Source organism: Pteropus medius, unplaced genomic scaffold, assembly GCF_902729225.1.
Source record: "Pteropus medius unplaced genomic scaffold, Ma_sr-lr_union100, whole genome shotgun sequence".
In the NCBI taxonomy this organism is placed as follows: domain Eukaryota; kingdom Metazoa; phylum Chordata; class Mammalia; order Chiroptera; family Pteropodidae; genus Pteropus; species Pteropus medius.
Window position 1 is genome coordinate 6,810,829 of NW_024344378.1, and position 25,772 is coordinate 6,836,600.

The 25,772-nt window shown below is 36.1% G+C and overlaps 1 protein-coding gene across 2 annotated transcripts in view; it reads right to left on the reverse strand.

Annotated features, from left to right (window-relative positions):
• Nucleotides 1–25,772, reverse strand: part of USP6NL (USP6 N-terminal like) — a 139,599-nt gene that overhangs the window by 22,548 nt on the left and 91,279 nt on the right. For both annotated transcript variants that reach the window (XM_039871062.1, XM_039871063.1), the window contains 8 exons: nucleotides 21,499–21,579; nucleotides 13,693–13,800; nucleotides 8,258–8,367; nucleotides 5,836–5,884; nucleotides 4,171–4,291; nucleotides 1,088–1,182; nucleotides 422–487; nucleotides 232–331 (listed from right to left, as the gene is read on the reverse strand). In XM_039871062.1, the coding sequence (XP_039726996.1) occupies nucleotides 232–331; nucleotides 422–487; nucleotides 1,088–1,182; nucleotides 4,171–4,291; nucleotides 5,836–5,884; nucleotides 8,258–8,367; nucleotides 13,693–13,800; nucleotides 21,499–21,579 (730 nt within the window). The remainder of the gene's footprint in view (nucleotides 1–231; nucleotides 332–421; nucleotides 488–1,087; nucleotides 1,183–4,170; nucleotides 4,292–5,835; nucleotides 5,885–8,257; nucleotides 8,368–13,692; nucleotides 13,801–21,498; nucleotides 21,580–25,772) is intronic.

Genomic DNA, 25,772 nt, shown 5'->3' on the forward strand with positions numbered 1-25,772 from the left:
TGCTTAAGTATGAAAAATAAAACCGATATAGAGAAAAGACCTTTGCAATGTAGTAAGCTTCTAGTCATAAGAACCAATGAAAGTAAACTAGCAAGTGAAGATAATTTCTTCACTGATTTTCATTTTTTTTTAACCCACTACTAAACGGAAATGAAGTTAAGTGAGAAATGAGAAATCAGAGTTAAAACATGGCTAGATGTTTGTGAAATCTTTATATAAACATTTTCTTACTTTTGTGTAATTTTAAGATAGTGTAAGACATAGCAGTAAGAACTCGTTCTCCTTCAAAGATGTAGATGTCCCATATTCTGAGGTTTAATGTAAAGGGAGTCTAATTAAAAACAAAACAGAAAGAAGATTAATAGTTTGCCCTGTCTGGTATTTATAATTTTATGATTGGGTTTTGTAAAGAAATACTCACACGATCAAGGAAACATTGAAAAAACCATTTCATTGTGTAAAAACTTGTGAAGATTTCTTGAGAATCCTGAAAAAACAAAGACTTGACAATTTCTGGATTGTAGCAAACAAATTATGACATATAATACTAAAAGTTAGGAAGGCCATTGGAGGTGGCTGTCAAAGCTAAACATAAAACCATTTTATTACAATCTTTTTCATGCTCGAGTATTTCTATTTTTTCTCTTCTACTTCCTCTCCTCTCTCATTTTTACTTTTGCAAATCAAATATAACATTTTGATTCTTCTTAATATAGTTTAAAGCATTTTTGCTTTAATAAACTACTGTTTTATCATAGAGCTTACATATGGTTCACAAAGGATGAGTTTTTATGACCCTTAAAATACTTTTTGTGAAATAAAAACATCTCCAAAATTACTGATATATATATCATATATCTTTAAAAGTTGTATGGTTTATGTGTATCAGCTTCAAAGAAGTTTGAATTAGGGTTGTGATAGTTCATCAATATTAAATTTCACAAATCCAATGTTCTTTAATCAACCGGCAATTACAACTGCACAGTAAATGAAATGGACAAGGTAATTGAGAACAAAGGCTGCACTCAATTCTTCTATCTTTACTCTTGGTTGTAGGTGAGTGTAAGTCAATGTCACGTCTACCTACCAAGTGTTGCTTAAGCTTGGACAGAAATTTATTCAGTATTTTTTCATGATGTTCTTGGAATCTCAACAGTTTAGGAAAACCATGGACAAAAAATCCTAGAATACAAACATAAAAATGATATTTCATAAACAATATCAACAAAAATCCCTATTTTAAAATGTAACACATTCCTTTCATTTTTAACTGTCAATGACAACAAACAATAAATCCAGGAGTTACCAAAATATTTTTCCTCCTCAACAAAAAAATAATCGTGGATGAGCTTTAGTTAATGAAACTCAAGATCTAGCATATATTTTCTAAAGATCTCCTGTAACCTTATAAAAATATAAAAGAGGACAGAATTCTTCTGAATTAAATCGAAAACTAAGAAGCTAAGAAAAAATGGAAACTAAAGCCATTTATCAAGATTATCTATTCTCTTAAAGTACTGGGCTATACCTTAAATGCATGAATTTTTTACAGATTAATCTTGATTTCTTATCATTTTGTTTTACTGTTAATGCATTGCATAATAAACATTTTATTACATTTTTCAGGTTTATTCTAACAAATCCATTAGTATCATGCTTCTAAAGTTTTTTTTTTTATCACTATTTTAATCCTTTCTGCAAGTGATATTTAACATCAGCTAAAATACATTGGCAGTATATGATCAATGTTACATCAAGAATTATATTTTATACCACAGATTATACAATATAATATGTAAGATTTCTAGATGGTAACTAATTATAAATGGTAAGTTATTATCAATTTTGTGTATCTAACTCATGGAACTCTACACCTACTTCTAGTCACAAGTTTCCTTTCAGACATTCTACACAAATCTCTTAAAGCTGACATATGCTCAACGGCTTTAAGATTTATACTTCCTCCATATTAGTATTTAACAACCTGGGTCCTGTGCAACTTTGAAAGATGTTCTATGTTTTTAAAAAAGAATCCAGGGGAAATGTTTTTTGTCCTACATACCCTTCTTGGATATTCATGATGGATATGAGCTTCTTAATGTTTCTAAGTTGTTTTACAGACTAAAGAAAGCTGTGTTTCTTTGTTTAACTCAGTCTCCTAGACTTATATGAGTTTGGAGTCCATTTTCTCCTCACTAAACATCTGTCTCCAAACAGTAAAATTGTGTTCCTCCAAGAATTCAGGGAACACACTATTGGGAAAAACTGCTTTATAATCTTTGGGGAAGGACTACTTCTTAACTAATTCTATTTTTAAGTTGTGTGTAAAAATTCCCAGAGATAAATATTCTATTCCTCCCTTACTAATATTTTCCAGTGAAATGATTTCATTAAAAAAAAATCCATATCTCTCCATTTGTGCCACTTTCATGGTCAATTTGATAGGAATGGAAATTCAAGAAAAAGTCTGATTTTGAAAAAAGCAATGCTCTTCAATAATAAACATTAGCTTAAGGCTAAGATACCTAACATTTATTTCTTCACTTTGCAGTGACACTCCAGACTTGGTATCTTAAATCTTGTTTTTTTTTTCAGTCCTCACTTTATTCTATACATTTAAAAGTGATAATTACCACTCTCAGATAGGAAACACAAAGAACTGAGGTAAGCTGTACTTCTAACAACTCATAGGCAGACCTTAAAACAAATATCTCTACAAACAAATTTACTCCTAATAATGACCAAAACTGCACTGTAAATGTAAATGTTAGGGTAGTAAAATTATCACTGCTTTATTGATTAGACTGGTGACAATAATTGTTGAAAGTAAGCTATCAAGTATGTTTAAAAGAAATGGTTTTTCTAAAATTGGGCAGTGTTCCACATAATTACATACTACCTAAATTGTAACATTCCATTGTATTTAAACATAATCAGCAACACTGAGCAGTAAAGCAAAATGACTGATAAAAGGCATAGTGACTTTGCTTCACGATGGCTTTTTAAATGATACTGTCTATTGGACAGCAATTCAATGTAATGTGTCTTATTTCTGGAGTCTATTTACGGGGTGCGAACTGTCCAGAAACAGTTATCATGCAGATAGTACTTATTAAAAAAACTTTTACATGAAACGCTGAGAGACAGCCAAATGCAAACACACAAATATGCACGCATGCATGTGCACACACATACCACACACATGAAATATCCCCACAAAAACCACATGGTAAGAATGTGATATTTAATAAACTATGGACTATAGAAGGTCATAATTTTGAAAATATTAAAATAGCACTTTAAACATGTGGCAGGTTTCCTATCACATAAAGTTTTAAATATTCATGAACAAAGCCTAGATGATCTATTCTTAGAGTAATTAGTATTCAATTTTGTTTTTAATTTGGTATTATCACATGGATGGCACTGGGAAAATACCTTTGTATTATATAGGCAAATGTCACTTCATTTCCAAGACAAGTTGCAATCCAAACTTTCTAAAATAAAGTTTACTCCATATGCTTGGCAATTATAATAAGGAAAAGATTATTAAAAACAGTCTTCTAACTTAAAAATCAAAAAATTATGCAAGTTTTAAAATATTAAATAATAAGTGTCCAGAATGCTTTTTATGTAAAATGGAATCAATCTCATGGCTGAAAAAACGAAAACATACAATTGAAATACAAAACTACTTAGTTATTCTGTACCTTTTCTTTAAACCCCTAAGTGTCATTTCTCAACTAATATTGTTTGACAAAGAGTTATATATCACAATATCCAGTATTCATTTCACTGAAATGATAACTGCATAACGGTCTAAAAGTTTTGATCAAAAGGCATCTTTCATTTCTCCGAAATTCCTCTAAATCTAAATTAGTTTCTACTGATTCGAGGGGCAAGGAAGGAAAGAATTTTAAAATGCCAACAATATATTTCAGGGTAAACACAAAGGACTATAAATGTGAACAGAAAAATTTAGAAAAGTTCAATGAAAGAGAATGAAATAAGAAATCAGTAACAAACACTGATGAACTGAACGAACCCCAAGACATGGAGTTTTTGTACTTAACTCTACCGAGCATCTCCCACAGTGGGACTTGTATTTTCATTTGCCTTTTTTCTCCCTCCCCTACTTATTATTAATGAGAAACTATGGGGGTTTCTTACCATGCATGGCATGTTTGGGGCCTGAGAAGAGTTTGACCAGGGCCCAGAAAGCATCTTCTTCATTCATGTACATAAGGAGCAAAGCTGTGATCTGGCTCATCCCCTGACAGTATCCAACTTCCTAAAGTGTAAATAAGAACAAAGAAATTGGGGATTTTAAGATCACATTACACGTTTATGCACGTATAAAAAACTGACCTATAAAATAATCAGAAAATGCTTAAACATATTATTTAGTAAGCAATTCTACAGAAAAATATTATAAATCTTTACAGCATTGAGCCAGAAAAGAATAAAATCTGTTAAGAATTAATGTAGAGGTGTGGACAAAGTCTGAACCTACATGTGTTTTTTATTATCCCCTGTTCTATACTGTTATAACTTCTGTAAAGAGCGAATAGCTTTTCTTTTTTATGTACGATTCTTAGTTCACTCTCTCTCTTCTTCGCTTGCTGTCTTGTCTCCTAGAGATTTCTGGACTTATTCGTGGACACTTCTAGGGACACCCATCTAGCCTATGTGCCATCTTTGAGAAGTGCCTACTCTCCCCACATTCTCTGCTTATAATGTGGTCTTAGGGATTCACGTTGGTGCCATGTGAACCAAAGCTGATGGAGCAGAGGAAGACACCTGACCCCAGGGAAACAACTAACTGGCTGCAGTGACTAGTCACACACTCTCTCCAGAAGAAAGCTGCAGAGACGGCAACCAGAGGGTGTGTACTGGAACAGAATGGCCACGGTGACTCTGTGGGTACAGTCTTAGCCATGCAAAACCTGGTAAGCAGGCAAAGAAAGCGATTTGGAGAGAGGAATGGAATAAACCAGTTTACAGAGATCGTCAGAGCAGCATGTGGCTCCAGAGTGGAAGAGAGAAAAAGCGTAGACCTTTCTCACTGAAGGCTCTCACTCTCCAGCTCCAATTCCCACCAGGCCCATCTCTTGCTTAATTTTTATGAGAAGTCCTTTTAATAAACTCATTTTTAACTTTCCCTAGTTTGAGAATTTCTGCCCCTTGTAACTTAAAGATTTTAATTACAATGGAAAGTAAATTTCCCAAGGTTCGAGGCTATCTTCCCTGAAACCTAGTCAACAAGCATTTATTGAACATCCAAATTAGGTTCAACCCTAATTCATCTTTCCTCAAATTATTATCTGCCCCAGAATGATGAATACCTATGGAACAGCATGTTCCATCACCAGAAAGGTTAGCTTTAGCCTACTCTTTGGGACAGCAAGTAGGCACAGGTCGTGTCCTAGCTAGACCTCACCAAGTGGATAAAATGTGATCCTGAGTCAAACAAAAATTAATCTAGCTACCAACTCCCTGTCCTTCCAGCCTTGCTCATTCTTAGTCCTGTTTGCTTAAAATAAAAACAAAATAACACAATAATAATAAAACAAACAGACTGGAAAAAGAGGGGTGGGGCGGGGGGGGTGGAGTGCTGTACTTTTTCCACCTCCAAATAAGCTCTGCTTTAAGACCCAGGGTTACCACCGATGCCTGGAAGAGATCCATAGAGCTCAAAGGGGCTGTCGAGACCGTCCAGCCCTGAGATGAAGAAGTGCAGCCCAAAGGGCCTTGTTAGAAAGGGAGTGCTGGAAGAGTCCACCAGGTTCTCAGAATACAACTTAAATAGCCGTGGGCAGGCATGCTCCAACTTACCGTGTTATAGATAGAATACGCAGCAAGAACATGGAACAGGGATTGCTGCCTAGAGAAAAGAAAATTGATATTGAATACAACTTAAGTTATACTGCACATTTTAAAAAATATAAACAAAATAATAGACAACGGGTTGACTGAAAACAAATCGATAATCCATATAAAATTACTATTAGAAAAAAGAAATGATCCGAAGCTCAAATTTAAACAATACTCTAGATGGTCTAAATTTATAATCCATATAAAATTACTATTAGAATAAAGAAATGATCCAAAGCTCAAATTTAAACAATTCTCTATGTGGTCTAAATTTGAGGCTAGATAACATTCATTTTGATGGAAAGAATTTATACCAAAAAACATAAAGGGTCTCACAATTTCTTAAATTTGTTGCCCTCTTCTGTTGAGTTATTCTCACCATAAAATCATCCCCATAGGAGCGGCTTGATAAAATTATGGAATGGCTTTTTGAAGCCTGGTACAGGGCCAGCTAAGGGCAGCACCTTGCAGGGCTGGTCAGCATCCTCCAGGAGGCTATATATGCTCTAAGTCAGCCTCCTATATATACACACACACACACACACACACACACACACACACACACACACATATGTGTGTGTGTGATATTATGTCTATATCTCTCATATTGTGTGTGTGTGTGTGTGTGTGTGTGTGTGTGCGTGTGTGTGTGTGTATATATATATGGTGCTGCCTCTCCCATAGCCAGGATCCAAGGAGTGGAAAGGGGAGAGGCTCCATCCACCATTATCCCTGGTATTCCACCAGAAAAATGTCTGTTTCCCTTCTCATCAACCTGGGACTCGCCACTGGTCTAAGAGGTCTTAGTTCTAAAGAGAGGTATGCTCCCACCAGGAGATACAACAGTGACTCTACAGAACTTGAAGCTGCTCTGGGTTGCTCATGCCTCTGAATCAATAGGCAAAGAAAGAGGTGACTGTACTGATTAGGGTGACTGATCCTCATTACTAAGGAGAAACTGAGTCGCTACTACACAATGGACATAAGGAAAAGTATGTCTAAAATACAGGAGAACATTTAGGGTGCCTCGTAGCATTACCAAGCCCTGTGATTAAAGTCAATGTAAAACTATGACAACAACCTAATGGTCCTGACCCTTTAGGAATACAGGCTTAGGTCACCCCACCAGGTAAATAATCAAAACCAGCTGAGGTGCTTGCTGAGGGCAAAGGGCATATGGAATGGGTCATGGAAAGGGAGTGATAAACCAGCTCTGGCCACATGCCCTGTTGCAGAAATGATGACTCTAAATGTCATGAGTGTTTCTTCCTTACTTTGGTATATGTGCATGTTAAAAATATTTAGTTTTCTTCCTTCTCTTTACTTTTATCATCTTACATAAGTTATATTAATAATAATTAACTTTATATTAAGTAATTATGTTGTAGAATATCAAAGCAGAAGAGTGAACATCACCCAAGGATTTTGTATCCCTCTGTGGGGAAGGGAGGGGTTAACACATTTTAAGAACAGCTGTAGCAAGTTGTATGGAAGTATGACTTTGTTATTCTTTAGAAATTAAACAGCCAAGGGTGGATTGTGATGGTCAGCTTCACATGTCAACCTTTCTTGGCTACAATACTCAGTTATCCAAACACAAATCTAGGTCTTGCTGTAAAGAAGGTCCTTTGCAGATGTGACTAAAACCCTTCATCAGCTGACTTTAGGGGAGACCATCCTAGACAATCTGGGTAGGCCTGATTTGGTTACAGGCTGTAAACACAGGTCTGCAACTCCCCTGAGGAAGGAATTCCTCTAGTGGATGACAGCTTCAGCTCATGCCCGAGGGTCTCAGCCTGCCCTTCCTGTTAGCCTGCCCTGCGGATACAGACTTGCCAAGTCAGCCCCCACAATCGTGTAAGCCAATTCTTCAAAATAATTCTTAACATTTGCCTCTTACTGGTTTGTTTCTCTGGTTAGACCTTAACCAATACAGAGGTCAGCAAAACTGTACCTTTCATTCATAAACTGTTGTAGTCATTTCATTCATTCATTCATCCCCACATTTTTCAGTTTCATCATGCATGGGGTCAAGGTCATAGGGATATACTTATCTCTGACATGGTTCTCAAAAAGCAACACAACCTCTCGTTTCTTTTCTAACATTTTAAATAAAATCTACCATATTTTTACAAATTTCCAAATCATAAAATGATTCTCAATTTTACAGCACCAACTCTGTAATAAATTTAAATTAAATTAGGACCAAAGTTTCACATGACCTAGAATAATTGATCTGCAAAAGCTTAAACCTTTAGGACCAGAATCAAAATTATAGTCTATACAAGACATTCTAAATGCCCACATTTTAAGCTAATGAAGACTTTGATATAAACTATTTATAAATGCTATTTACATTGCATAAATATTAAATTTTACTTACTTAACACCGTATCTGTCTCTAAACATAATATGGTCCCTAAATGTGCGGTTGACGTCAAGGTCTATTTGTCTGATATCAGGTGAACAACCCCGTGCTCTGTGTTTTAATTTCTGAAGAGGAAAAAGAGGAGAAGAAAGCACATTTGTATGGAAATCAGCTGTTGAAAAGTCTATGACAAATAGTAAAATAATTCTCATTAAAAAGGTTCCTTTGGTTTAGGAAAATCACTCCCATGGTTCGAACATGAAAATAATACAATAAGGCCCACGATGAAAAGTGTCTCTCCCACCTGCACCCCATTTCTCCTCTTCCCATGGTCTCCCTCTTCCCATCACTGCTTCTTGCCCTTATCCTGTCACAGAGGTAGATTTCCATTTTGCACAGAGAACTTGCTGGAGTCTGCATTGCGAAGACCATGGAAAACTTCACAGCTGCGCCACGCACTCTAGTATTTCTTTTTTCTTTCCAGCACAATGTTTTTGTTTTCCTTGGAGCTAATCATTGCATTATTTCTTGATTTCTTTGTTTTCGACATAGTTGTCACTAATTCAATCGCGAACTAACTTTAAGTTGCATAAAGCTCCTCTGGCGATGTTCAAATAAAAGGAGTATTCTCCCAATTTCAGCATCCTGCAGACATCACTCGCACAGCTCTCCGACTTGCTCTGGCTGGGCTGCCGTACAGCTGGTGTCTTGGGCTCTCCCTTCGTCATATGCTAGGCCTCCCTTTGCCTTGGTTCCATTTCCTGCACTTCACGCCTCTTCTTTCCTGATTTATTCTCTTGTTCTGGAGGAGCACATCCTCCAGTAGCTCCTGTGAAAGGGTGCATGGAAGATACATTTTTCAAACTTTGAATATCTGACAGCTACCTTCTTTCTTAACTGGCTATTTTCAATTCTAAGTTGGAAAATATTTTGGGTCAAAGTGCACTGCCTTCATTGTCTTCTAGCTTCCAGAGCTGCTATTCTTTCTATTCTTGCTTTTTTATATGAAGTCTGTTTTTTCTCTCTAGAAACTTGTAGGAGTTTCTTTCTCCACGTCTGAAGCTTCACATTTCTATGCTTGGTTTGGATCTATTTTTATCCACAAGGTTGGGCATTAAATGGATCTTTTCAATCTTAAAAATTCATACATCTCTCAGTTCTGAGAAATTTTCTTCAATAATTCCTTTGTTGATTTCTCCAGTCTTCCCCTCATCCTGCCCCATTTTCTCTTTCCGAAATGCTTATTATTACAGTGTAGGATCTCCTGGCTGTCATTTAATTTTCTTATATTTTCTGTATTATTTTCCATCTCTTTAACTTTATAATCTACTTTCTGGGAAATTTCTTCAATTTTTATTTTCAAAACATCCTCTAGGATCTTTCATTTCTATTATCATTTTTATATTCATATGCTCTTTATTCTTCTTTATGGCAGTCTATACATGTTTTATGGATGCAATATCTATTTTTATCCCTCTGAAGATATTAGTGATAGTTTTTTGTGTTTGTTTTCTTCTTATACTATAGTCTGTTTCTTACAAGTTGTTTTTTCCATTTGTTCTTGTCTCTCATGTTAGCTCCTTGCCTCGAAGGAACAGATATTTCATTGTCTGCTTACATTTAAAAGCAGGACACTAAAAAGGTATAGAAAGCTCTATGTGCAGAGGCAGGGCTTCAAACTGTGTCATCACTGGCCAGGCAATTTCAGTGGGGCTCCCCTGAAGTCAGCATCATTGGGTTTATTTTCTTTGGCTGGTCAGACTCCCCAGAGAAGGCTCTTCTGATCTCCTGTCAGGAAGACAAGCACCTGGCTGCTGATGTTCTGGGAGCTGAGTGGAGGCTGCAATACCCAAAACTCAGCATACTCAGCTCCTCCTCAGCTGCTCCGTGCATTTATTCCAGCATCCCCTCCGCGGCCACCTTGTGTTCTCTCCACCCAGGCCCCCACTTCGCCCTCTTCGAACAGTAATCCTCCAGCTTCCTGCCAGGGTGGGGGAGGGGCTTGGTGGCTCCAACTGCTTCTGCGACAGGTGAACCGCTTCTATTGTTTTTACCTTCACCTCCAGTTCCAGGGGTGCTTGGAACAGGCAATGATCAAACCTCTTAGAGACTCTGATATATAAATCAGGTGCTTCCCCAATTTCTCACTGCTAGCCTATGATTAGTTTTCTCGGGTTCAGTAAGATTACTAAATGTCTGGATTCTGCTTTCCAAAAATTGGCAGCTGTTATCACAACTCCTATTTTCTATTCCTTGTGAGTTTTCCTTTTAAAACACACTGTGCTGTCAATTTGGTGACATTTCAGAGGGAAGGGGTCACTAAATGAGTATGTTTAATCTCTCATGTTTAACCAAACAGGAGATTAAAATTTATATTAATTTACAGTCAACAATGCTTAAGTATAATTAAGCATATGTTCTATTGACTCGTTTACTATGTGCTGGTAATACACATTTCTGCTAAAATCAATTCCAAAAAAATATATATATAAAGACATAACTGTTAATTCCTGACTTAAGCTAAAAGTGAAAAAGAGAGGGCTATCTGGGCTATGCGTAAATGTTAAGTATTCTGTGAGCTTGTGTATTTTTTTTTGAGGTCGAGCTCAGAGAAGGGCAGCTGCTGTGGCGTTTTAAGACATAAACAGTAACCACAGTACACTTCAGAGTTCCGAAGACAGAGGAAGACACTTACAGTGTTGTACTGGAATCATACGACCACTGAAATATTATTGTATGCTATTTCTGATATATATTGGTCCAGAAGACATTACAAAAATTTAACTTTAAAAATAATCATCTTTATATATTTGTTCTTTAAATACCTGGAGGGAAAAGTAATGGGAAAGTAAAAAGGATCAATTATTGTTCTACAGGCCTCCTGGTGAAAGATGTCAAAACGCAGAAAAGAAATGTTTGACAATACATAAAATATGATTTAAAAGAAAATTTAGTTGAAAGGAAGAAAAATACCCAAACGCATCTATAATATCGATTTCTCTCAAAGACAAAAATATCTGACATAAAAAAATCTCATGACAGAAACAAAGTCCAGTTAAGTCGGTAAAAACATAATAGGTCAGAAAGGTTATTTATGCCCTAGAATGTTTACCAGTTAATGTGCAGAATATAAAAGTCAAGACTATTTCTGATCTTACTGAAAGGAGATTAGCAGCTTCCACAGTTATCGCTGAGATTGGGTGGGTTGAGATCCATGAGTGTCACAATAAAAATAACTTATTTAAAAGAAATAGGATCTAATGAGCCTATAAAGCTGAGGGCAAAAGTACTGCGGAAAGCATTTAGATGAAATTTAGCACTGCGGGTTTGACCTGCAAGGTTATTCACCCCACTCAGGCTGCAGATGAGGTTGCTGAACACTGTGGGCTGAACCTCCGCCATCTGTATGATACATCACAAGGCGCGAGAGAGACAGACCACAATGAGATACAAGTGAAAGAAGAGGAGAGCCGCGAAGAACACCAGATGAGGACGCAGGACAATCTGACGATCTGCGAAACAAGTTAGCAGATTCAGCAAAGGTAGCTTTATTCCTACTAAATTTTTAACTTGAGGGGAGCAATTTATACCACTTTTACAAAGGAAGAGTAAGAAAGTGTGACCAAAAGAGAATGACTTGGTTAAATAATGATGCTAGGGTAAACTGAAATAGCAAAAATAATGTTTATGATAGTGTTGAAAATTACAAGCTTGAAAGTCTTGGTAGACAGGTAATTTCTCTTAGTATTCTTAATGTATAATTGTTTTTTACTAAATGGTTCTCTCTTATTAACCAGTAACTGGAAAAAGTCGTATTCTATGTAGAAAAAGCCTAAAATATAGCAGAAAACCAGAGTCCTAATATTAGCATGTATACTGGGCTGAACAGTCTCTGTCTAAAATTCATGTTTACCCAGAACCTATGACTATGACCTGATTTGGAAAGAGAGTCTTTGCAGATGTAATCAAATTAAGATGAGGTCATGCTGGATGAGGGTGGACCCTAAATCCACTGACAGGTGTCCTTGTAAGGCAAGATACAGACACACACAGACACACACAGGGAAGAAGGCCATGTGAAGATGGAGGCAGAAATCGGAGTGATGCAGCTCCAAGCCAAGGAGCACCAAGGATTGCTGCCAACCACCGGAATGAAGGAAGAGTCAAGGAAGGATTCTCCCATGGAGCCCTGAGAGAAAGCCTGGTCCTGCTGACACCTTAATTTCAGACTCTAACCTCCACAACTGTGAGAGAATAAATTTCCATTGTTTTAAGCCACTCAGTTTGTGGTACTTTGTTATATCAGCACTAGGAAATGAATACGGCATGCTAAATAAAAGTAATTTACTTGTTTTATTAAACAAATATTTACTGAGTGCCTACCACTTGCCAGGCACACTTATGAGTCGCTGGGGTTACACTTTATATATGCTCTCTCAGACATCATTGTCAACACTGGCTGTCCAACTATGACACTAAAAGCAAATATTTAATCAACAGTCTAAAATAATTTGAAACTCTAAAATCTTGAGATGGAAACTCATAGTCTGTGTAGGGTCCAATCAGCTAACTTAAAAAATATTCTAGTCATACAAAATGAGAAATTCTTTAAATTAAGCAGTATTTATTACCTTTCATCCTGATGAAATTTTACTTACATATATGAGAAAGAAAAGAAAATATCAAAAGAGCATCCCAAAGCCCCTTTTATATTTAAAATTGGGTTTAAATTATAAACATGTTTTCTATTTATTCTATTTTAGTCTATCTATATACATTTCTGAGGAATGTATTTAAAATGATTTTGATATGTTTCTTACTCCTTTCAACGGTTAATATAAAATTTAAGTTTAGAAGGGGTATAGCTGAGATGACAAAGAAGTAAATTTAATACATTAGCTAATTTAAGGAACACATTACTAATCTCTTATTCACAATTTAACTTTTTATTAACAAATGATAAAACCTAGAGATACCCCGATAAACATTCCTCTTTTTCATACTTAGAAGAAAACAGTCAATCATATACGGGCAGTTGTTGGATAAACTGAATTCTGCTATTATTTTCACATAAACTCTAAAAATGACACTGTAAATCTCTTTATTAATACTACATTGCAAATGAGCAGCTACAGTTAGGTCTTAGTTGATTTTTCTTACGAATATGTCCCAACATTGATTGATCGTTTCAAGTATTTGAAAAGCACTTGATATTTACTGATTGATACAGAAAATAACATTTTCACTGAAGTATTTGTTTGAAATTTAGGAAGTAGGCCGCAATAAACAAAACAATCAAGAAAACAGAAAACAAGCCTATGAAACCCAATGTAATATCATTTTAATATAATTTCAAATAATGATATGAATATCTTACATCACCTTGAAAGCTAAAAGAAATAGATTTTACTTTTCAATTTCAAAATAACAGGTTGGCTTCAGGTACTCACACTGTAAAGGTCTCTTGTTTCTTCTTTCATTTTAGGGATCTCAAGGAGCAGAGACCAGACCTCACCGCGGAGCTGGAGTGGGATCCCTTTGTAGATTCTCCTATGAAACTTATTAAAAGTAACATGAATTGAAGTTACAAAGACAAAAGCTTAGACGAGTCCCTTAAATCAAACTAATAGTTATTACTCTTTTATTTTCAAAGTATCCATGATAATTAATTGACACATTTTAACATGGCACATGTTGATCTTATCATCTCTACTTTTCAGATCCTAATGGGGGAGACATATAGGCAGAACGGGTAAAATAAACAAGAGAAAATGTTAAATATACCTAGTACAATAGTATTTTCATATCATTACAAAGGTGTTCCCTAAGTGGCATGAAAGCATAATAAGTGCTCTTTTTAAGTTGTGAACATCCAATTTACATATTCTCTGTTGAATAATTAACTGTTGCACACTTTTTTTCCTTTTAATCCATATACCTAAAAGGCTCCAAATAGCAAAAGGTTGCCTTGTGCCAAAGGCATCTTCATGAAGTGTCGAGAGTGCTACCTAACCCCTACTCTCTTTCCTCCCACCCTCTCTCTGGGGCTTTCCAGACACAGCAAGCTCCTGCCTTATAATCTCTCTTAATTCCAGCCACTATCTGCAGTTTTTCTCATTTTCTCCCTCTCTCTCTCCCTCTCTCTCCTCTTCCCTCTCTCCCTCCCTCCCTCCTCTCTTAATGACACCAATCCTATCTGATCAAACAAAAATAGTGATAAATCTCCATCAAGAAGGTATACCATCACTTTTGAATGAAATTAGCCATAACACATTAGTATCATCAACTCTTTGGATACCTGAACGTATACTGCTAATGCTCTATGGATCTAAAGACTCAATATACTTCTCTAATTTCTTGTAACTATATCTTTTTCCTCAAGGCTCATTACACATAATAACACACAAACCTATTATGGTCAATACAAAGTCTGAACAACAAAACTTCAAAACTTAAAAGTAGATGTCCAAACAGGAAAATGATTAAACAAATTATGGCAGAAACCTTAAGGAGTGAGAGAAAGATAGGTATACTAATTACCTTATGATCCAAATTATATATTTAAGTAGTATGGCTAAGAAAAATAGGATGCAAGTTCTAATAACTGAAATGTTGGCATGCTATGAACTAGTAAGCAGAGCTTCATCTTCAACGAGAGTATTCAGATTTTTAAAAACTAAAGCTTTCGTAACTCAGTCATGATGCAGCTTGAGAAACTGACTGTGTGGTTTAAAATGAGTGACGCTGCAGAGCAGCTTTTATCGTGAAACAGTGAGCACTGTGAGGGTGATCCGATCCGATAATTACACACCTAATTTCAGTTTTGTTCTTTTGGTATAAATATAATACGTCTCAAATATAAAACTTCAGCAGATAGTGATGAAAATCATAGAAGTTTAACTCAAACAGCAGCTCTAACTGGAAGAATACAGAGAAAGACTTTGTGTAAACTAGACTCTGCCACTTGTAACATTTCCCACATGCTAAACATTTACTACCATTACTTGCAAACTGGGTGTGGTAAAAAAGCTAGTAATTTATTTTCCTAAATTCTATATTCATATCAAAACTATAATAAACTATACTTTTTAAAGGAATATCATCCTCTAAAAGTAACTTCAAATTATCACTTAAATTACTAGAGTGAAGATGCTACACTGTAAGCATCTGATATGAATATCAGAAAGTGTGGAAATTACTGTAAATGTCAAAGCGAAATTTTAATAGTCAAGTAGAATATGATGGCAGGCACACAGATTAACTTTGATGGACCTGACTCTCCATCAACCTGATAGCTCTCAATGAGTAAAACAAGAGCTCTGACATGTATCTGTTAAACTATATCACTTTAAAAGACTTTTGACATTACTTTATTGCTTTCATTCGATTCTGCATTCAACGACTGTCCATAAATTACTGTCCATTATTTATCCTAAAGTTGAATTTAGATTTAGAAAAAGCAAAACCCCCATCAAATTGTCATGATTAACTAGAAGAAATAATAGAGAAATTTCAGGTAGAAATAAAAAATTTATGGCCCCAGTGCTGCTCCGAGACCAAAGTGGAAAATCAGGCACATACAGTAAAGGCTGAAAAAGGAACATGGATATCGTCGCCATCATCCCCAACACTAACAATTAGAATCAACTTTCACTGAGCATTTACTATGTGCAGAAAACAGCTTTAAGGTACTAACAGATGTTTATCTCATTTAATCATACCAACAACTCTATGAGATGTTATCCCAATTTTATAGACATGAGAAGTGAATCACAGAGAGGTAGAATGACTTGTCAAAAGTCACACATAAGGAATTACCAGTGAGTAAAAGATATTAATTTTATATTTTATAAAAAACAAAGACTATCTTTCCAAGACCATGATGCATATATTATCCATTGTTCTGTTCAATTAGACTTACTAAAATACATCTAACAAGAAAATATCAAGGAAATCCAAGAGCAGAAAGCATTAAAATAATAGTAAAATTGTAGCTAAAACTTAAAAGTAATATTAAAAAGGATGAATCTGGAATTCAATCTGTCAGAGGTAATGAAATGAAACATGTACACAAAGGTACATACAGAAGAAAAGAATTAAATTATGAGACCCTAAAATAAGAATTTTAAGTTACGCTTATTGTTTTTCAAATACTTGTGCTGTTACATGGCGGGCTAACTTACTATGGTAACATATCTTTCCTCGGAGATTTCCAACTATTGTAGAAATTCTGGAAATTTGGTACAACAAAGTAGGAATTATATTAAAGCACACGGTTATAATAAATTTGCTATTCTCCAGAACGGTAGTCCAGTTTATATTTGTTAAGAATCTTTCAATTTTCTAAGACTCGAGAAGCTAAGGCACAGAGAAGTGGCTGTTGGTTAGGTCAAAGAATGCCATCTTCTTATTCCTACTTTCTGCTAATCGCACTGCCTCCTAGAGATGATGGCTTTATCAAAGCAGCAGAATTTATCAGTAGAAGGTGATAACTAGTTGTCCCAACTCATAAACAAGTATCATTCATTCATTCATTCACTCTAAAAAGAAACTTAGAAATGACTGCTTTGTAGCCAACACTTGCTGGGTACTATGGTCGCAAACGAAAAGCTCTGCGGTGCTCATAGTGTTGGGGGGAGGGGGGCAGATATGCACATAAGCAGATAATTACAGCGTGAACAGATACCCTTCACAATAAATAAAGTCACACTAGCTGCTACCGTGATGGGTGAAGCCCTGATGGAGACAAGACATCCCAGAGGTGGGCCAGGGTAGTAAAAGGAAAATGACAGGCACTGCACTGTCGAGATCTGCAGAGTGACGTCAAGGGACAGCTAGGTTCCAAGACAGAACCAGAAAAAGTTTAGGCATAAAGGTGTTGGGGATAAGGGCAGTGAATCCACCCTGGTGGTTATTTTTTGTTGGTCTAACACAGAGACCCTCATCCTGAGACCATATTAGAGATACTATGAGAGTGGAAGGAAGAAGTGAATTCTGCACGACAGTTAGGAAAGATTTCTTTCTGAGAAGATGACAACAAACCGAATACTGAAGGATACACAGGATTTGCCAGGAAAAGGAAACAAAGGTGGAATGAGGGTGAAGATAATGATGAACCAAACAGTAATAACAATGTTAATAACAACAATTATGTTTACATTTTCTAATTATAGAAGCCCACAGATCTGTTTCTAGATTAATTTATTCCTTGTAATATTATTACATTCCTAAAAAGGTAGGTACTATTATCAACATTCCATTTCATGGATGAGAAAATCAAGATGTAGAAAGGTTAAGTCACTAGCTCAAAGCCTACAACTAATAAACTGTGGAAGAAGAGAAATTCAGTTAGTTGGACTTCAGAGACCTTGGTCTTAACAACCATGATACAGAACTATTATATGTTGGATTTTAACAATGCTTTAATATTCCAATTTGAAAAGTATCACCTTTAAAATTCTGTTACAATTTTATGAATATGATAAATAAAATCTTTAGGAAAAAATTAAAAAGGTTGCCTGAAATCTATTTTTATTTCCAGTATCTTTGTTCACTTGCCAATGAAATCAGCAGTCTATTTCAGTCACACAGACACATTTAAAAATCCATCAACTAAAAGAAAAAAGAATTCCATTAACTGACCTAATGTTTTCAATACCTCTTTCCAACCTGAGTGATTCTGAAACAGTGGTAAGTGTAAGTGTGCCAGTCTACATCATCATGGCTGCCAGCGAGTTAACTTGTCGGCCCAGTGAGTCCGGCTCAATTCTGTGGAACTTTCACAACGCCAGGGCACACCGTGAAACACAAGTTCACTCTCTGCACTGCTGATGCTCCTGACTGCCTCCCCATTTTCTTTAAGCATCCCTGCTCCACTGGCTCCTTCATCTCTGCCTCCAAATAGACAAGAGACTCCTGAGTTGGATCTAAAAAAGTTTTAAACCATCCACAGGCCCTCCTGCCTCTTATAACTGCATTCTATTTCCCTCCGGCCTTTTATTGACAAACACCAAAAAGGAAGGCTAGCGTAAAAGACGGTCCAGTGAATGAGCCCTGGAATCTAGACACAGGATCTCTTGCTTGTCACTAACCTGTGTGACTTTTAAAATTTTATTTCTAAATGTGATGCTTCCATTTCCTGTCAGTAAAATAAAAAGTTAGCTAATATGAGTCCATTAGTTATTTAACCAAAAAAGGTCCACCAAGAAAAAAATGTATATCTGTAGTAGATACTCTGCTGTGACACAGCTTAGGCACAATTACATCTTGATTAGTTAAATCATATCCACTTAACAGAGATAACTTCATTTAATCAACTATGTTTTAAAAATGCGATACACCGTACATAGGGCAGTCACTGTGAGAACACAGATAAGACAAACAGCCTTAATGGAAACTTTTTTTTCAGTAAAGCTTGTATATTCTAAAAATCCAAATATTCTTTATGAGGGCTATATTTTTATTTCAAGATATTTCTAGAAATTTCTTTGTATTACTACTAGGTAAGTATGGAATCTGTGGAGAGAAAACTTATACCACCTCCTCTTAAGAGACAAGAAAAATACATGCCACTTTTTTACTTCAATGCAATTTAAAACTAGGTAAGATTTGAAAGCAACAATTCTTTTGTGAGGTGCATTCTGTTTCACATCAAATTGGAGCACCTATATCATCCAATAATTCTAGCATTACAGTTGTGGGAAAGTGCCTTAAAATTATACATCAAAGAAATGGTTCTGTTAAAACCTCTCTTGCTGGGAGCTACATTAGCCAGAGCTGCTGTGCAGAATAACAGCCTAGCAGAATGGCTCATTTCACAGAGACTTACATGCTATCATAGATATGTGTACACTAGACAAGAACATAAAGCCACAGAACTCTACAAATATTTTATTAGGCTGAATGTGAGATGAAGTGTGGGTGCAATGCACTCAAATTTGCCCTGTAATTACCACGTGAGTGATCTTTCCACAAAGACAGAAGGTAAAGTGGTTGTCAGCTGCAGGCCAGTCTGAGAGACAACAAAATGTGAAACAAGAGCACAGGTGTAACTAACGTTCTTCTTTAAACCGATTCATCTTTAAAACATCTTGACTTCCAATGTAATGCTAAAACACACGGATAATAAAATTAGCAACAAAAAAATGAACTCACTCCTGATGAAAATAAAATAAGAGTCTAACAGACTTTAAATAAGGATACTTAGGATGCTCACAGAGAAAAGTGATATTAGTCCTGTGACATACCCCATGACAGAAAGATTTCCACGGTTCAGTAAGTTCCATGCAATTTAAGGCCCCTCTTAAAAATCCCTGCCACACGTTATACTATTTAAGACTCTCCGGAACCCTGTAGCAAAGAACCCTTGCTTAACTATTATTAGCTCTGGTTTTCCCATTTGTACTTAACCAGAGAGCCCTTTCCTCATATAATAAAAAGCAACATTTACTGACTGAATACTAAGGGTCAGGCACTATTCTATGTGCTTTACATGAATTAACATTTAATCCTCAAAACAACTCTGGGGGGTAGGTGCTATTATTATCATCCGTATTTTACAGATGAGCAAACTAAGCCAGAAAAAAAGGTAAAATACCTTCCCCCAGGTCACACATCTAGTAAAGTGGCAGAGCTAGGGACTGAACCCAGGACAGTCGGTCCAGCATCAGTTGTTTAGCCATTAGGCAATTCTGCTTCTATGTAATAACGCTAGAATTTAATGAACTGATTTCTTTCCCTGGAATTCTTATTGGCAAATGCTGACATACAATTTATATGTAAAAAAGAAAAAAATATTACACTCACAAAAAAGTGTGAGGAAATAGAAATCCTACCAGTTAACCCAGTTGTGTTTTGCGGTAGAATTATGGGAGGATTTCTTTCTTAAAATATTTTTATTGTCTAATCTCCCTTCAAAAAAACGATGGCAGCAGCTAACACTTACTGAATGCTTTTTATCCGCAAGGTGCGTACTGAGTGCTTTACATGCATTAGTCCGTTCGCTCTTCCTCCCTTTGAAATGGGTATGATTATCCACTATTTATAGATGAGGAAACTGAAGCTTAAATGTCAGCAGTTCTCGAAGCATGTTCTATGAGGTCAAAGCTGTTCTCATAATACTGCTAAGATGCTGGCTGTCTTTTTCACTATGCTGACTTCTGCACGGACAGCAGAAAAACAATGGCCATAAAACTGGGCACTTGAGGCAAACCACGGTAGTGGTGGTGCTGTGCTAGTGGCCCCTGCACTCTTCACGCTCGGTCTGAAACATCAGTTTAAGATGAAGCAGGAGGCTCCATTTTATAAACTCTCAGCTCTCAAATGCATGTCTTATTGACATGCCGAGTGACAGCAGGCGCCATACGCACGGAGCGCTTTGCTGCGTGCCCAAGTACAGTGCTGGCCTCAAGAAAAAGCATTTATGAAATTGTTTGAATCATGATCCCAACCAACCCCTTTTTCATGGAACACCTTATCACTTGAAAGAATGACTGATTAACTAACTATGGTTGTTCAGATATGGGTGTTTAACATTTTCTCAAAAATAAATGAAGTAAGACTGTCTCTTTAGGAAAATCACTGATAGCATTTGGTGCTACTGACAATATCAGTAGCACCTTTCAAGAAAAAAATCAGAATTTTGGAAAACCTCCACAGTTCATGAACTTCATGAACTTCACAGTTAACCAATATTTGAAGACTTTTCTGATGAGATTGGTGGTGATATTAATACATGTGTGTGTTTTTTTTTAATTGATTTAAAACTAAGCACAAACTCAAAGCAGGGCAAAAAGATTTAAGGAGAGGTTTGCTAGAAGCTTCTGGAAAAGGAGACTGTTCCTGCTTCAAGGAGCAGTGTAACACATAAAGATGAAGCCTGGAACTACTGCAATGATTTTGATTCCAAAGGGAAGCAAGCCACCCTCAAGGTGAAGCTGACACTGCAGAAGGCAAAGAAGAGAGGTGGAAAGTTTGAAATTGAGTCACAGGCAACGTAACTGAGCAGCTGAATTAAATCACTTCTGAAACCCATCCTACCTCTGGACCACCCAATACATCCTCTTAATTTTTGAAACCAATTTAAACTGGATATTCTGTTATAACACAAAGACTCCAAATTTGAGGCATTCCACTCAATTAAAGTTCTTTTTTAAAAAAAGAGTATGAAAGTAATACTCATAAAGAGAAACTTTTACTGGGAAAATCTACATTGAACTTGTATAGTTTCATTAGGAAGTAACATTATTTTTAATTACCTTTTCAGTGTTCTTGTATTTTTCCCATCCTTTTAGCATTTTCAACCATTTAGTAGTTCTTTCAATTTCCAGGTGCTTTTGCTAAAATAAAATGGAAATTCATTGTTACTCTTTGTTCGTCAAGGCTTCATTATTTACAAATTACAAAAATATGTCAAAGAAAATGCTGCTAAAAAAAGGAATATGAAAAAGGTTATGCTATATTAGATAGCAAATATCCTATCTAACTTTTTAAAAGTTCAATAATTTTATTTTTGTATCAATAGCATTCCGTAGCTAAAGTTAAGATATATAGGGGCACTCCACTGGGATAGGTAAAGAGAAAAGAATTGTTTAAATTTTCCAACACATTTAAACTAATCACTGAAATTTAAGCCAAAAGGAAATTTTAAAATATTTTAAAATGTCTTTTATGAAGCAACAAAAACACAACTTCAAAATTACATTCTCTTTTACCCACATTTTACTGAATCCTTTCATCTTAATGTTTTCAGTGACAGAGTTGGGTATTTTTAAAAAGGAGAATTGGGCATTTATTGATTTGTGGAGTGATTAATATATAATTAGCACTATGCCACTGAAAAATTATATAAAAATAAGTAATAGTTGCTGCCCTAAAAAGAAAGTTCACCATTTGCTAAGGAAAACTGACATGGAAATTACATCATGGTGACACGTGCTACGACATAGGAACAGACAGGGTCATGGTGGAAGAAGTCAAATCCACCAAGGATGTCAGGGGAGATGAGCCCCATGTGAAGAACTGAAGATTTCTATCCAGTGGGAAAGAATGTGGGAAAGAATATTCTAAGACACATAGGTAGATAATTCAGCACTGTAAAGGGCTAAAAAAAACAGTATCAGATGAGGCTGAAAACATCTTGTATGTCACAATACCTTGGGATTTGGGCAAAGCTGGGGAACTGTAGGGAGCTACAGAAAATGCTCCCTCCTCACTTCTTTGGTTGCTAGGAGAGGGATATTGTCCTCTCAAGGAACTGGACCTGCTGTCCAATATCTCACTCTCTCCTAAGGTGAGAGAGTGACTTACATGACTAGCATATTTAGAAAAAGAACTGGGCATATGGCCCTCGGTCCCTTTTCTTGGGAGCCCGACAACTCTCAGAAAGCACATTTGTACTCCATCCTTTCAGGCAAGAAAAAACACCCTGCTCAGCCAAGAAGTCTGTGGTGACCTCTGCCTGTGACCAGGTAAGTCTGTCTCCTTCCGGGGTTCACACCAGGATGCCCACGGCTGCTGCCCACCTAACCCACATTCTCCCCTAACTACTCCGCTCCATCCGGAATGGCTAGGATGTGCGCATTTCCCTACTGCTCGGAACAGTCCTGGGCACAGAGGAGGCATCTAGTTAATGATTTCATTTTCATGAGAACAAAACCCAGCATAATTTGTTCTTATAAGTGAGCTAACATTCTGCTATTTGTTAATTCTCCTCAATCCTCACATTTTCTTTTCTGGAGGCCTCTGTAAGTGTAATAAGCATCCGAATAAAACGCAGTGGAAACAGAAGACTACATAGGAAAGAAAATTCTTCTGAGGATATATTTTATGCTCAAAATGTATAGTCACTACAACCCTATGAAGTACGTACAGACATCTTTATTTTACAGATAAGGAAACAGAGGTAAAAAGGGGTTAAGTGACTTGCCCAAATTCCCCTATCCAGTAAGTTCAAGTTTGAAGAGGGGTTCAAAGCTTTAGGACCCACACTCTGAGCCCCTTATCTTATGCCTTTTGTCTCCACCACGTCCCTGCTCTAGTTGAGGCAAACACTTTTCTGGATGAAAGCAGTCGCTCCTTACTATCTTCAATCCAGCCTCAAACAGGCAGATGATATGCCCATCATCGATATTTTTTAGATTTAAAAGAGGTGTAAAATCTCAAAGAAAACTCTGAATTTAGGAAAGGATTCCACCAATAAAAAAATTTTTACAGAATTTTATTTTTAGGCATATTCTTAAAACTCTTTTTAATTACTTCTTAACTCTTTATAAAAATTGTGATGGGGTTTTCATAATAAATGATCGCTCGTGAGCAAAAGATATTCTGTTATAGTTCTCATTTTTCAAAAGACTAAGCATATTCTTCAGCATATTATTAGTGATAAAATGTTGCAGATGGTTCCAGAAATATGTTTAATTTTAAAACTCAGTAGGGCACTGAAATCTAATTAATGTTCTTGCTAAATGTGACTTCAGAGAAGGCCAAGCTATGAGAAATTAAGATTGATCTAAGCTGCAATTTGGTGGGGTTTTTTTTTTTCTCGTTTTTCTGCACTTCCTCCCTTGACTTCTTGAAAGCATAATCCTTTTCTCCACCAACAGGAAAGAATCAAATAATTCAAGCCAACCCACGAGTATAACAATATACACTTTGCCATGAACAGCCCTGCTGAGATCTAGCCTAGGTCTCGCTACCTTTCATTTTTACAATTATGAATTATCAGTTAATCACTTTAAGAAGTAGTTATTCTCTTTTGTAATGGCACACTTTGGTATTCTAATGCTTATCATATATATAAATTATTTTAAATGCTACAAATTCTCACATGTGAAGACAAAACACATACACACAATTTTAAGAATCATTAAGTATGCTGTTCTTTCCCCTATAGCAAAAAACAAAAATGATACACTTGGGAAAAACTCCCAGGCCACAGATTTTAAAAATTATCTATCAGTAGCTTAATCAGGTTTAAATGTTAACTCCATGATACCATCTGCTCATCTATACAAGCCTTGAATGCATATTAATGTCTTTTCCCCCTGACTTATGAATCTATTATAATTCATGGATAAAATATACTTTATCACCAAACATGCTACAGTTGACTATTTTAGAACTTATTCTAACACAAGAAGTAACTGAAAACACATGCAATAAATGTGAACTTAAGTGCTCTAGAAAAACAGGTTAAGGAAATCATCTTGCCATCGACTCAATAACGCAAACTAGAATACAACAGCCAAGTTAGAATTTCAAACCACAAGTTTCAACAAACTCAGCATATCCAAAACCACCTCCCTAACCATGCTGCTATTATCCTTCTCTTCCCTAACACAAATCAACAGCATCACAGCCCACTAAGTCAATACAACTAGAACCTTCAGTTGTTTCCAGTCTTCATTTTATCTTCCTTCTCATATCCAAAGTACATTCTGCTGGTCCCATCCATGTCTCTTGCTTCCATCATGCCCTCAGCCCTAGTTTAGGCAATCCTAATTCCTAGATGGAATCAGTAACTCCTTATGAGTAGCCCTGACTCTTCAATCCATCCTCCACATTGCTATCACAAATTTTAAAATGCATTCCAATTAAAAATCCCTTAACAGCTACCCATTATCTACAAATAAAGTTCCAACTTCTATATGGATGGCCCTTCACAATATAGCCCTAACTCACCTTCCAGTTTCACTTCCTGCTACTTTTATGATTTAGCCGCACTGAATTATTTGTCATTCCCAAAACACAATGTATCTTCATGCCTCTTTGACCAATGTTTGCTATTCATCTGCCTGTGATGCTCTTCCTCATCACCATTTAGCAAAATCCTATGCACTCTTCTCAAGACTCAGACAAATTTCAGCGGTCTGGAACCTTCCAAATGCCTTCACGCCCCAAGCAAAATTAACTGCTTGCTTAGCATTTCATAGTGTTGACTAAGGACTCGGTTGTTCTGGGTTCAAATCTGAGTCTTACTGCTTCTTATTTGTTTCATTTAGGGCAAGTTACTTAACCTTTCCGTATCTTTGTTTCCTTCTCTATAAAATGAGAATTATTATTATTGTTACAGTATCTAACACCTACATTTTAGCTGGCTTAAGTCATATTATTAATATTAAAGTATGAACTCCTGGGTACAGGAACCGTATCATATATTCCTCTTCTACTTTCATCACCTAAAACTGCGGCTGGTATATAAGAAAAGTTCAATAAACATTTTAAAGTTATACATAATTTACATGAGTAAAGAAAGACAAGTAAACGACATCGTGAAGCAATTAATAGTATTCTGTGGTTCTGGAGGTAGAAGGGGTAAGAAGAATGAATATAAATGGACACACCAAAATCATAAATAGTTTTAATAGCAGTTCAATCATTATAATACTGAAGTAACCAGAAGTGAGTTATAATAGTATCTCTTATGTAGCATAATGATAGAAATGATATCATTCTTCCATGCTGTTAACACTGTTCAAAGTGCTGCCAAAGGCAGAACTACTAATGTTAGATGTCTATACAAAAATGATAT